Here is a 13,824-nt window from a genome sequence, read left to right as displayed (position 1 = left end):
AAACTAAGGCCGTACACGTGTATGAAATTATATATGTTTAGATGTCGAAGGCGTCGTCAGCCCTCAGTATGGGAAAATCCCGCATACAGTGAAGATTGAAATGAAGGCATTTGATATACTGAGCACCCAAATGATGGCATTGGCAACGCATCATGCACTTGTATATGGAACACAATAATTTCAAAAATCTTTCTATTTTCTGTCCTTTAATTATTGCTCACTCTCAATCACACAATTACAACTAAGAATCTAATTTATATTCTCCACCATTCACATTATATATACTGGTTTTCCTAAAAAAAAAAAAATCTATTATGACCTCTTTCTCCCTCCCATCGCTCCAAATTTATTAGTTTTTAAATTATGACATATATAATGATGCAAATTTATTGTCACTACTTTTTTTTTTTTTATCTGTTGGCTTATTTTATGCATGTATACCGTTTTTCATGATGTGTCTACTTGCATTTATGTTGATGAAACTTGTCTGCCATGCATGCATCCATAATGGAGTTAGATATATATCATCTGAGATATAAGTGACTAGAGTAGTTAGAATTAATATCATTATTTTATAACTATAAGAAATATGGAGAGGAGAGTGGAAACTAACAGTGCCAAGTATCATCAAAAAGTAAGTAGCTCACATTGTGAAGTCAGAAATTATGTGAAATAATGAAAGTTGCCCAGAAGTTCTTAGCTTTTGGTGGAGCTTGTATATATATATAGATAGTGAAATGATATAAAGTAACCATTATCTTCTATTACGTACACTTATTCTCGAATGATTTAACGTTTTGAACTCATAAAAGTTCCATAATTATTGAAACGATAAAATCATTAATTTGTAATTTTATGGTCTAATTAAACATAGAAATCGTTAAATTACCTTTTCACATCGATGATTACTAACTTGTTTCATCCTAATTATCTTATGTAACTTTGAAGAATGCCAGTGCTAATTATTTTCTTCATCTTAATAATTGTTGTCTATAAAAAAACAAAAAACAATTAACTGAAAAAAACAGAACCCTTTTAATATATATAACTTAGAAGCCAATTAAATTAGCAAGGAAATTAAAAGTGGGTGTCGCAATGTCCCTTACAATTAGTTGATTTGTAATAAAGTGTACCAACCAACAAAGCCACAGTGAGATGACTGTACCTTAAACAAGGCCACCACATTCTTATTATTACTGTCTTCCAATACAGCTCCATCACCCTTAGTGGAGGGACATTTATGGATATGAAATCCCCCATGTACATTCCTCAGGCTTATATATATATATATATATATATATATATATATAAATGGCTCATTAATTTCACTCCTAGAATCTGTGGCTTCTTTTATTGGGATCAAATAATTATTTCAATTAAGAGTTTTAGTAATTAATTAATGGGTATATAAAAAAATTGATTATTATTGTTAAAAAAAATTAATTTGCAAGTATAGATGTGAGTATACAGACAAAGGAGCTAAGTTAAAAAGTGGAAAAAACACATTGATGAACGCAGCTAAATATAACTGTCCAAAATGGTTTGGTTGGGTGGGCAATTGAAACTGTTGTCGGATAGGACATGTGCCCTTATGTCCATCACATAAATACCTATCATATTAATACATTTAGTATTTATGATCTCTACTTCCATTCTCAATTATTGGAGGTATTTTTTTTATGTATATATATATATAAGCTTTTATTTATTTCTTTTCATAATAAGAAATGTGCATTTGTGTTATTATATATATTTTATTTGGTGGATTTTTTTATTATTATTTAAAATTAATAATAATAAAAATTAGATTTTTACCTGAGATTGGATTTGGACAGGGTCACAGACTGAGAGGAGCCATCTTTGATTTGTCCCTTAGCAGGATCTTTAAATCACTTAAAAGACCCAAAAGTGGGAACATCATTTTCAGCACTGTTTCCCCCCCTCCCCCCTTTTTATTTATTTCTTCATTTCTTTAGCCTTGTATTATTTGCCTCTCAAAGACAAAATTTTATTTGAAAAGAGCTTACCATTTTTCTTTTTCTTTTTCTTTTTCTTTTTTTCCCCTCCTTGTTCTTTTTCATTTGCCCTTGGTTATTCCTATCTTGGCTTATATTCACAAAAATATATATAAGCATATAGAGAGGACCCAATTTCACCTTTTGTGTTTTTGGTCGGTGAGGCAGATTGGGACACGTCCAATCAAACTACGTTTTCAATATATTCATTATTATATAACAAATTTCTTATAATTATTGATTATATTAAATTTAAATTATTGCAATTGAATTGTATTAATTTTTTTAAAAAATCTATTGATGAATAATCATGGTTTTAATGAAAAGTATCAATTAATAAATAATTCCATATACTGACTTTTTCTTCTTCTTTATAGAATTAGGTTATTAATTAATACAAAATCTACATATCAGCTAGGTTTTTCTTTAGTGTGCTTTAGACCTTTGGTAGTCAATTGATTTAATCAAATTCGTCTAGCAATTAATCTACATCTATCCTCTGAAAGTGATTTCTAGCTAGCTTTTATGGGTTATTCTACCTAACCCATTATCTTTAAATTATTTCATAGATATATTCTTAATTTAATGAATAGTAATTTATAAGATTTTTACCATCTCATTGGATTTCTTAGTTTAGTCTACTTAATAATATTCAAATCAGAAAATTATTGAGATTAAATTAATTAGGTGAGAAAAAAAATTAATTATAGAAAAAATAATTTGGTCAAAATAAATAGTATTTTAATCTAATTTAAATAATTTAACTTTTTAATTACTATATGAATATCTTAAACCTGAGAAATGGAGTATTGAATTAATTATATAATGACCACTCTAGTGGACTGTAGTCTATTCTCTTTTATGGTGCGGCACAGTGTGATTGGAATGAGAAACATTAATAATTCACTAGGTGTAGTGGTTTTTTGTAATTTCAAAATACGTGTCCAAAATATATTTTTTAAAAAGAATACATGCGTGTATATAATAATATACGTATATATTAATATTAAAACCTGTTTATTTAATTTATACAAATGTCCTCTTCATTGTTGTTTATTTATTGTGGGTGCTTAAATCTGGTCAACTTCATTGGCATGTATGAGTTAATGATGGCCCAACTACACAACGCCTCCTAAGACTTTCAACAAAAACCCACTCTAGTCTTTCAATTTTGGGGTTATGTACATGTTTACCACTTTGAGATCTAAAAATGGATCTAGACTAATTTTCGTTTTTCACCTATTTTTTTAAAAAAAATTTTATTTTATTTTTAATAATATATAATTATAGATCTGTATCGATATTTCTCTATTACATCCCGTATATACAAATATATTATATCTTTTTCTTTCGTCAATTAGTTATTTAATTTTATTTGCAATATTTAAACACAATTTTAAATGCTTCTCCACACCGAATAGTAAATATTTAAAATTAAAATTTTATAGATAAACTCACATCCAATCCAATTTGTCTGAACAGATCTAAACCCATAAAGGGTTTAGAGTCGCTTATTAAACTCTCTTAGAGTTTAGATTCGATCTTTTTAATTTGGACTTCATCAAATCTATATATCACGATCATCACAGCTCTTTGCAAATATTAATTTTTTTCTCAATTAGAAATAATTAAATTTAAATACTATACGATTACTTACCAGTAATATTGTACATGAATATATCTATAGCACTTTAAAAAAAAAATCCTTAAGTACTATTAGTTAAAATTAAAGAATACTAAAACTAGTTAAATTAAATATAATATATTTTAATTTTATATATAATTAAAGTGTTTTAATTAAAACATCTTTTTTTTTAACCTGGTAAACGGGGGCTTAAATACTTGAAAAAATCTCCTCCAAAATAAAGGCTTAAAGTTAGAGAATGATGAAGAAAATATTTGTGAAGGGGTGTCGGTAGGGTTTTAAATCCAACCTCCTAACCCCTCTAAATATTTGACGAGTTCCAAATTTTCATGGCATTATAATCCACAAGAACCTTGGAACGTTGGCTATTTTTTGCTCCTCTCAAAATGCCAAAAGACTGTTGCAGTGAATTGGATCTGTCATTGGCCCCATTTAGTTAGGCCTTGGGTTTTTCGAACCACGGGGAATAAAGTAAAAGCCTGCAAACAAACCCTTTCAACCCCTTCACAGCCAAACACCAGCCAACAAATTCCCCCATCTTGGACTTAGGGAGAAGGTGGCACGGCATGCCCATGGGACCCAAACGCAGAGTTGGTTTATGGACTGAGTTCATATTGCGGCATGATGGATGATGGTCAATCTAAAACCCACTTAAATCAGCTGGGCTCACAGGTTTGGATTGCAAATTCAAAGGAAAACCATGACCCAAACATTTTGGCTCTGTTGACTGTTAAAAAAATGAAAGAAGGGCAAAATGGCGTCGCCCGGACTCGAACCGGAGACCTTCAGTGTGTTAGACTGACGTGATAACCAACTACACCACGACACCTTGTTGACTTTAGAACCCAACGGTGCCCAATCCAACTTTCTCTTCTAACCACCTGCCTTTTTCTCCTATACCGCCAATTCCATCATGCCTTCTCGTTTCTCAAACTCATCTTCAACTGCTTCGCGCTTCCCTTGCTTCAAAAACAACCATTTCCTCGTACCAACAATTTCAATGGACTCATTTCATTTTTCGTGGTTGTGATATTTTATGTTCAATGCGATAAAGAACGGAGATATGGATGATGAAAATGCTTGCATGTTTTTATCCTTTTGGGAAGATGAAAAACCTTTATCGCAGATATGAATGATGAAGATGCTTGCATGTTTTTATTCTTTTGGGAAGATGAAAAAACTTTATCACAGATATGGATGATGAAGATGCTTGCATGTTTTTATCCTTTTGGGAAGATGAAAAAAAGCGGCAGAGAACAAGTTCCATGGATTCCACAAAGGGAAAGTGTGTATTACATTCCTGTTCAACACAAGATGCTTCAAAGAAAACAAAAAACACAATTATGGCTAAGAAACCAAAAACACAATTAAGACTAAGTACCCAGAAAAAGTAAAAAAGTGAAAATGTTTGGAAATATGGTAAGGGTAAAAGATTTCGGAAGCGAAATCAATGCTAAGAGTTTGAAACCACAATCAAGGTTAAATGTCTAAAAAAATAAAAAAGCAAAAATATTCGAAAACACAGTAAAATAGCTCAAAAGTGAAATCAGGGATAAAGAGTCCGGAAGCATAACCAAGGCTGAATGTCCAAAAGAATGAAAGAACAAAAATACTCAGAAACACATGAATGACAAAAGAATTCGGAAAAGAAGTTTTAAGTGACGGTCTGAAAATAAAAAGATAAAATATGTTATAATTTTTAGAGATTTCTTACTTACAAAACGTTTTTCAGCAAGATTCTTTTTAAAGTGATATGTTCATTATTTCTTTTGTTCACTCGAAATTCAAAGTATAGTTATCTTCGTAGGCCATCAGAGCTAAGACAAATAGTAAATACATGCCCATCTAACAAAACATTAAGATTTCACGTCAACAAAAGACAAGATTGAGCATTTTCCATAAAAACATAAGCCGAAAAGCAAAATAAAACTACAGACGAAAGCATAAATTCCCCATTTCAATGAAAAATATGCATACATTACAAAGATGTTGAAATACAAAAATAAACTATGTGTTTACAATTAAGAAAAAGAGAAAATCTTCAAGTCTCTTCGGAGGAGGCAAGGCCTCCAGCCAAGTCAGCCTTAACTTCAAAAGCGTTCTCTGAGGATTAACAGCCGCGATAGTTGGAATCGCTATAACATCACTTGCCGAAGGAGGATTTGTAAGGGCATTAACAGCTTCAAGCACAGGTGGACCATCACCGACTTGATTGACACCTTAGTCAAACCTAGCCGCCAAGCGGGCCAACATCCCCTAGGGAAGAGGGGAACATGCTTTGGGAAGAGCACGGTCATCGGGGCCATATTGTACTTTTTCACTGTCAGAATCATACTCTATAGCCCAGAGAGTACTAAGGGGAACAACAAAAAATTTACAAGCTTTCAAGATGCCATAGTTGAAGCCCGTCACATAAAAATGAGTGGACTGCTCAAAGACCTTACCCTTAAACTCGTCCGACTTAAGGTACTTGTTGATCCTGCTTCGGATGATTATCTTTGCACTCTCCTTAGCGTCCACAATCTTCTTTTCATAATCCTTATACTGCGTAGAAAGATCGTGGATCTCACTTTCAAGCTGTCTCCTCACGGCTTCGGAAGCACTTAGGTCCCCTTGAACCTTGCTCAACAATAATTTGACCTCTCCCAGTTCCTCGAACAGCTTCATTATCTCCCCCTCAAGATGGGCAGACCGAGCTGAAAGGCCTTTCTCCCTCTAGTCCACAGAAGTCTTCTCTTGAACAAGTTTAGCTTCTGTAATAGACCTCTCCTCAGCAATTTGTGCCTCTAGTAGAGCAATCTTCTCACTCTAGACTTGATTATCTCGGAGAAGCCCTTCCAACTGGCTCATCTCCCTCTCATACAGAGTCTTCAATGAGGCAGTTACCCGGGCAACTTCCTCCTCTTTGGCCTTTTCAATGTCACGAAGGGCAGCCTCCCGAGCACTGACTTTTCTATTCTCGAGCTCTAGTAAAACCCTCAAAAGCTGCAAAAACAAGCAGACAAGTCAGAAAATCACCAGAACATCCAAAAGAAAAAAGAAATGAAAGAAAATTTACAAGAAGAACTTGTCTTTTAGAAGCCTTAAAAAGGTCCTCCTCCACTCGAGAAGCAAAAGAGTTTGAATGCACGGTGGATTCAATCAGCCTGAAAATCGTGCTCATCATCTGATGGCCAATCAAACTGGGGAATGGCCCGAAAATATGGTTGCTCAATACCTCAGCAATTGAGGTAGGAGTGGAATCGGGCCCTAGTTGGAAAGGCAGCCCAGCCTCATCGGAAATTAAGGCAGTAGATAGCTCTTTATTGACTCTTGAGTCTGGCATTCCTTGCCCTTGCCCTTACCCGCTTTATCCGAAATGGGCTTTCTCATACTAGAGGAAGATGAAGTCACCTTCAGAGAGGAGACTAGCTTGGATTCCTTTACCAACCGCCTCTTTTTTTCTATCGTCCCCGAGGCAATGGCGGTCGATTCCTGAGGGAGACGAGAATTCTTCCGTTTCAAGCCTCCCCTACCTATTTAGTAGGAGAAGACCTATTCGAGCTGACCACTGCCCTTACTATAGTAACCTCTGAATTTTTCCCAAAAATAGAGGCATCCCCAACAGTCGCGAGCGTGACATCAGCTTGATCAGGATCGACCAGAGCCAACTCTGTACTGGCCTCAGTGGGGGGCAAAGGAGGCACAACCTGAGCTAGCACGGGCTCCACCCCTGACATCTCAATGACCACATCTATGGTCTTCCAGGTCTTGAAAGATTCCACAGCCTTCCAAATAGCGTCACGGTTAAGAAAAAAATTTTGAGGAGTCGAAATGTCCTCCATCGGAATGATAGAAGCTGCAAAAACACCCAGAACAAATAAAAATACAAAGTAGTGAAATTAATAGAGAAGCAGGGACAAAGGAATGGTTATATACCAGCAGCTTCTATCTTTTTTCCCTTTTTAAGATCACAATTACGCATGCAAGTAGGATTGAAAGACAATACGCAAGTGATGGACAGGGAATGGGGGAAGCGGCTCACCATTTATTAGCTGATTGCCCACCATAAATGAGCCGCCTGACACTTCTGACACAACACTCCACCGTCGCGTTCGATAGGACAATCTGTCAAAACGCTCTAGAACGGTCAAAATATTAATATTCTGAACCAATTACGTAGAGAGGGAGATTTTTATGAAACCCAGACCCTAGAAACTCTCAACTTTCTTTGAGAATCTCAACATCCCTAAAACAAAAAAAAACCAGTCTAATCCCTTCTCCATAGGGGTGGGCATTCGGTCAGTTCGGTTCAAAACCGAATCGAACCGAATAAACCGAAAATCAAAATTTTAGTATTTATGAAAATCGAACCGAATCGATTTTGATCAGAAATCAAATCGAACCGAACCGATCTAATTTGGTTCGGTTTGATCAGTTTCAATTTTTAATAAATTTTTTATTTTTTACACTTTATTTTTAGTATTTTAAATTTAATTAAAATATTTTAATTTTAATATGATTTAATTTCTCTATATTATTGAAAAAACATATTATTATCGCTGATCAGTTCGGTTCGGTTCGGTTCGATTTTTTTGATTTTTTTATCAAAATCGAATCGAATTGAAATAACTAAAATTTCTAAATTTAAAAATCTAACCGAATTAAAATATAAAAAAATCAAACTAAATTTTCAAATTAATTTAGTTGAATCGATTTTTTCGATTTGAATCGAATACTGCTCACCCCTACTTCTCTATCCTCAACTACCCAATCAAATCCATTAATTTCTCTATAAATTAAATCCATTAATTTCTCGGTATATCAAATCCTTTAGCCACGTGTCATCAATTGACCTCACCCAGTCTCAGATTGAATCAACTACTATATAATTTAAGAGTGAATTTCATATTTTTTTATCATCTTCTTTAACTTGGGTGCCTTCATATGGTCAACTTCGTTGACATTTATGAATTGATGCCCAACTATACAATGCCTAAAATTTTAAACTAAAACTCTGATCTTTCAGTTTTGGATTTATGTACATGTTTACACTCTTTCCCGCTATGAATATTTTTTATCAATTAAGGATAATTAAATTTAAATATATGAAATATGACTCACTAGTTATATTGTATTGTAGTACATGAACCTCATCCATATCATGTATGAAATGAAATCTCAAAATCCTTAATTAGTGGCTCAACAAGGAAAACTAATTTAATGAGTGCAAGAAAAGCAATTAAATGAGCTGGGCTCACAGATTTGGATCGCAAAATAAAAGGACGAACATGGCCCAAACATTTTGGTATTGTTGACTGTTCAGAAAATGAAAGAAGAGCAAAATGGCGTCGCCCGGACTCGAACCGGAGACCTTCAGTGTGTTAGACTGACGTGATAACCAACTACACCACGACACCTTGTTGGCGTACAGACTATGATGGTATAGAGTTTTTCCTTCTTTTACCAACTGTAACTCGAGCCCACTTGTCTACTGTTTCTCAAACTCATCTTCAACTGCTTCACAATTCCCTTGCTCCGAAAACAACCATTCCTCTTACCAACAATCTCAATGTAGTCATTTCATTTTCCGTTCTGGTGATATTTTATGTTCAATGCGAGAAAGAGTGGTACTGCTCTCGGGGATGATGAACATGCTTGCATAATTTTACTCTTTGAGAAGATGACAAGGTATGTATGACATTTCTATTGAATACAAGATAGCTCGAAAAAAGGAAAAACATTTTTTCACTCCTTAATTTTATCTTTAAAAAAGCTCATATTATTTTAAATTTTAAAAATATTATATCACATGCTAAATTAGCTGGTATAATACAAATATTTTAAAATATTAATTTTTATATTAAAATGAAGATTTTTAGTATAAAAAATATAATATGAATTTTAAATTTATAATTTATATTATGCATATAATTATTAATTGTTAACGATAAATTTAAAAAGTAATTTAAGATCTGGAAATACATGTTAACGTATTTATAATTTATATTATTTTATATTTAAATTGTAATATTATTTAATCATATTTTTAAATAATTCAATTTTATCATGAGCGGTTTTTAAAGTTTATCATGCCATAAAGTTTTTTTTATGAAATTTTGAATACAAATAATATTTCACCATTTAAGAACAAATGTATAAAAAGGTATCAACATATGGAGAATAGGATATAGCCAATATTAATAAAAGACAGTTTTGAGTAGATTTTATAAAATATTAGTTTTGGTTTTATAAATTTGTTTGTATGGGTTATTTATTTATTTTTTCACTAAAATTTAAAATATTTCAAAAATAATTGTATATTAAATATGTATTTAATATTGTATTATTTATATATATAATTTATTATAATATTTTTCAATAGTATATAAAGCTATCTGAAGCAGAATCAATTAAACCGCTAAAGGAATGAGCCCGACTTCCATCTGTAGTCCCTGTTGACCGACCCGGACTCGGTTGGCTGGGCTCAACTTCACTGTTTCTCCTGAAGAGTCGAGACGATGGCTTGACAGCTCCATTTACCCCAAAATAAATGAAAAGCAACCAAAAATGCTGATCGCAAGGCTTCGAAACTTGACGACAAGATTTCCATTCTCCTCTTCCTCTTCTTTGTTGAAACATCGCCTCTTTTCTCATTCCTCTCCATCACCAACCGATGTCGTTTCAGGTTCTGCCGACGTTGCTGCAGAAGAGGATCTGCTCTACTCTGATGCATCTATTTCTTCAGCCGTTAAGCCGGCTACAATACCCATTCTCCTTCAGCCACGTGTAGTCGTTTACGATGGCGTCTGCCATCTCTGCCACCGAGGTTCTTGCTCTCATTTTTCCCTGTCTCTACGAATTTTTTCAGGGTAATCATGCGTGAAAATGAGCCTTATTGGCTTATCGCCGCCTTTGTGTTAATATTGCAGATAAAAACTGATTATATAGTTAATCGATCTTTTGGGCTCATCCAATATGCCAATAACGCCCTGCCTGACTCTCTCTCTCTCTCTCTCTCTCTCTCTCTTTCTTTTTTCTCAAGCTGTAACATCTGGAATGGAGAGTTGGCAGTTAGAATACCTTTTCTGCTCGTAATTTAATTGGATTCTCAAGATTACATTCCGCGATGGAGAATGATTATAGAGTTATGAATGCAGTGAGCTTTCTTCCCCAACTTAATTTATGACCCTGTTCCTTGAAATTCCCGATAGCTAAAGATGATCACCGCAAGTTTTGTAGATAAACAAATTTTCTTATTAATCAGGGTTCTTTCCCGTTGTAACGCCAACCTAAAAGCTTTTATTTTTATTTTATTTACCTAAGGTTCTAGTCATAATAATCCGTACCCGTCTACTTAAAAGTTACATCATTATCTAGCTCTCTGTGTTCATTTTCCATACTTATGGTTGTCACTTTCCTTGCTTTTCGTAGTTGTCTGATATAGAGAAGTGGAATTATGGCATTTATTATAACGAGTGTAAATTAGTATCTCTAAACACCCCACAATCTTACAGGGGTAAAATGGGTGATTGAAGCAGACAAATATAGAAAGATCAAGTTTTGTTGCCTCCAATCTAAGGCTGCTGAGCCATACTTGAGACTGTGTGGTCTTGAACGAGAGGATGTTCTTCGTCGTTTTCTTTTTATTGAAGGCCCCGAATTATACCACCAAGCATCCACTGGTTAGTTCTTTAATCAACCAACTTAATTTTACAATGCTTGTTTCTTAAAATTCTAGTTACTTTTCAAGGTATAATATGTATCATATGCTCTGTACTTATTTTTTTGCATCTTTCATTGAGCTTGCCTGGGAATTAATGTTCACTGTTAACTTGAAAAAATGACATATAGTTTTATCATATAACCATGATTGTCCATTGGAGATATCATCACATAAACTATATTGGTTACTCAACAAATTTTCTTATACATAATTACCTATTACCTCTGCCTCTAGAAAGAGAAGTAGAGTCTTGTCTGTTTCAATTAGTCAATTTCACACAAATTATGCAAGAATTTTCTATTTGGATTACCATAGTTGGGCTCTGTATGGATCAACTCCCATTTTATCCTTGAAACCATTACATGACTTGCCTTTTTACTGAACTCTTTGCGTTTTAGTTTCAAAAAAAAAATCGTTATGTTTAATTTGTTTCTTCCTGTGTTCTAGCTGTAGGGTTAGCATTATACAGTTTATTTTCTGTAGTTTAGGAGCCAACGGTTTTCAAACGCAATCCCCAAAGCGTATGAGGGGAAATGAGTTGTAGAAACTGATTAATATCCACAGCATTATCCAGTTCTTGTTTGTTATTTAGGTTCGTGTTTTATGTTTTCCTAGATGAGATTTCTTTTGGAGGTTCAGATAATAGAAACCTGTGTTCAAAATCAAATCTTCAATTTTTAAAGCATGTTTAGTTGCCTGACTTTTTGGAGCTTCATATTGTATCGAAAAAGCTCATGATGGAATTTATGTACTAATGAATTGCAATCCCAATAACTTTTTGTAATACAAACTTTGGAGATGTTCATCAGAATGATCTTTTTCCAATATCTTTTTGCTTATTCGCACAAGGATGTGATGAGTGAGAATTTTATTGTCTATACCTTTCATTTTAATTTCCTGTCCTCTTTGAGCATGCAACTTGAGCTTGAACTAATTTACAATTTTGTGGCCTTGCAGCTGCACTGAGAGTACTTTCATATTTGCCTCTGCCATACTCTGCTTTAAGCGCACTCTTGATAATTCCAACTCCCCTCAGAGATGCTGTTTACGACTATGTTGCGAAACGACGATACGATTGGTTTGGGAAGGCTGATAATTGCTTGGTTTTGAAAGATAAAGACTTGCTTGAGCGATTCATAGACAGGGATGAGATGATAGATAGGAGTTGATCATATATGTAAACAGCAACTTGGTTATAGATGATTGAGCAATGCTATATGTTCTACAGCCTTTTGGTGCAGATATGCAGTTGGTTAAATGATATCACTCTCGCCAATTATATATCTGTGCTAACTAGGAATAGACAATATATACAAAAAACTCTTGTCTATAAGATTTGGTTGGTAAAAGCATTTTGTTATCAACTGGAAATCATAGTAAGCTTGGTTGAAACGTGCTAAATTGCAATATTCTTTGTTCTTTACGAACCATCTTAAATAGTAGTTAAGTTATGTAATATCTGAATTTCCAAAAAGAAACACAACCGGATACAAATCTTAAACAACGGATAACGTCCCAAAATTAAACTAGGTTCGCAAATCGCAAATAGGCTTGTGTTGTGGATCGTTTCTCCGAGCTATAGGGGTTCAGATTTTCATGGCCTTTTCTACAGCTTCTCACCAAGACGGTAGATATTTATATCTCAAGGAATTGGTTCATAATTCTGTTTGGATGCTGCTAAATATGATTATTGCTCTCTAACCGGCATTGGAATGAACTTCGACCATGTTTCAATTAAGGATTATAAATGAAGGTATTTACAAAGTGATATCGAGAGACAAATAACGTATTATTCGACTGGGAAAAAATTCGATCACCTTTTCACTTAGAACAACTAAACTAGTATGGATTTTTTATTCTTCCAAAATTATTCCATCGTTTTAGCTAAATGACGTGTTTTACTAATATTTCACCACATTTACCGTTTTAATATCCCACGATACAGTTGTCAAATCCATTTATTGAAATTTTGCAAATAAAAGGTAACAACGCTCTTAAAACTTTTATTTTAATTGAAGACAGAATCCAGTTACCTAATCTTATGACCGATACAATATCAAATATTGGCGTGCTGTGAAATTTAAACTATTATTGTGGGCCTGCCCAATTGGGGCACACCCTCCAAAAATTGGCGTATGCCGCTATTTGCGGCGAGCACACGGTATTCTTTAGTAAAAGGCGAAAGAATAGTTCGCTTTGTGCTCACCGCGCGGCTGCGTGCTTAACACAAACGAGTTTGAAAATTTTATATAGCTTTCCTGTGTTTTGCTTGCTTCTCTTTATCGATGTGGGATTCATCTCCTCGCTCCACTTTGTCCTTCTAAACCTTTCTTGGGCCTAACTTGTTCGCCTAGAGCTTCAAGCTCCCTCAGCTGGCGTGGCCTACTCTCTTTCCTGCGCTTGTTCATTCTAAGTTCTGAAGTACATCCGGAAGTAATCTGTACAACATTTACGCTTCT

At 34.0% G+C, this 13,824-nt stretch overlaps 2 protein-coding genes and 3 non-coding genes across 6 annotated transcripts; 1 reads left to right on the top strand and 4 right to left on the bottom strand.

Moving 5' to 3' along the window:
* Nucleotides 1-4,415: 4,415 nt before the first annotated feature.
* TRNAV-AAC lies at nucleotides 4,416-4,489 on the bottom strand. The gene has a single exon. It is a non-coding gene; the product is annotated as a tRNA-Val (tRNA).
* Nucleotides 4,490-5,566: 1,077 nt separating this feature from the next.
* LOC110600998 lies at nucleotides 5,567-7,650 on the bottom strand. Of its 2 annotated transcripts, XM_021737969.1 has the most exons (3): nucleotides 7,579-7,650; nucleotides 6,719-7,498; nucleotides 5,567-6,645 (listed from the first exon to the last, which is right to left on the bottom strand). In XM_021737969.1, the coding sequence occupies exons 2-3, from the start codon at nucleotides 6,983-6,985 to the stop codon at nucleotides 6,469-6,471; spliced, it is 444 nt and encodes a 147-aa protein (XP_021593661.1). In that variant the 5' UTR covers nucleotides 6,986-7,498; nucleotides 7,579-7,650; the 3' UTR covers nucleotides 5,567-6,468. The 2 variants fall into 2 exon arrangements, with proteins under 2 accessions (XP_021593661.1, XP_021593669.1); XM_021737977.1 differs by lacking the exon at nucleotides 7,579-7,650 and having other exon boundaries at nucleotides 6,719-7,569.
* A 1,335-nt stretch (nucleotides 7,651-8,985) lies between these two features.
* On the bottom strand, nucleotides 8,986-9,059 carry TRNAV-AAC. The gene has a single exon. It is a non-coding gene; the product is annotated as a tRNA-Val (tRNA).
* A 1,012-nt stretch (nucleotides 9,060-10,071) lies between these two features.
* On the top strand, nucleotides 10,072-12,757 carry LOC110622176 (uncharacterized protein YuxK). Its single transcript, XM_021766601.2, has 3 exons — nucleotides 10,072-10,468; nucleotides 11,157-11,324; nucleotides 12,323-12,757. Exons 1-3 carry the CDS (start codon nucleotides 10,210-10,212, stop codon nucleotides 12,532-12,534), a joined length of 639 nt encoding a protein of 212 aa, XP_021622293.1. The 5' UTR covers nucleotides 10,072-10,209; the 3' UTR covers nucleotides 12,535-12,757.
* Nucleotides 12,758-13,462: 705 nt separating this feature from the next.
* LOC122721870 lies at nucleotides 13,463-13,580 on the bottom strand. The gene has a single exon (XR_006348650.1). It is a non-coding gene; the product is annotated as a U5 spliceosomal RNA (small nuclear RNA).
* Nucleotides 13,581-13,824: the final 244 nt, after the last annotated feature.

Source organism: Manihot esculenta, chromosome 1, assembly GCF_001659605.2.
Source record: "Manihot esculenta cultivar AM560-2 chromosome 1, M.esculenta_v8, whole genome shotgun sequence".
NCBI classification, from domain to species: Eukaryota; Viridiplantae; Streptophyta; class Magnoliopsida; order Malpighiales; family Euphorbiaceae; genus Manihot; species Manihot esculenta.
The sequence above is the reverse complement of the archived record's forward strand: the minus strand, read 5'-3'. Positions and strand labels throughout refer to the sequence as shown.

Coding starts and splice junctions, on each gene's coding strand:
- LOC110600998 (XM_021737969.1), bottom strand. CDS start 6,985: ATGCCAGACTCAAGAGTCAATAAAGAGCTATCTACTGCCTTAATTTCC. Junction 6,646..6,718: donor CTAAAAGACAAGTTCTTCTT/GTAAATTTTCTT, acceptor TTGTTTTTGCAG/CTTTTGAGGGTTTTACTAGA.
- LOC110622176 (XM_021766601.2), top strand. CDS start 10,210: ATGCTGATCGCAAGGCTTCGAAACTTGACGACAAGATTTCCATTCTCC. Junction 10,469..11,156: donor CTGCCATCTCTGCCACCGAG/GTTCTTGCTCTC, acceptor ACAATCTTACAG/GGGTAAAATGGGTGATTGAA. Junction 11,325..12,322: donor ATACCACCAAGCATCCACTG/GTTAGTTCTTTA, acceptor GTGGCCTTGCAG/CTGCACTGAGAGTACTTTCA.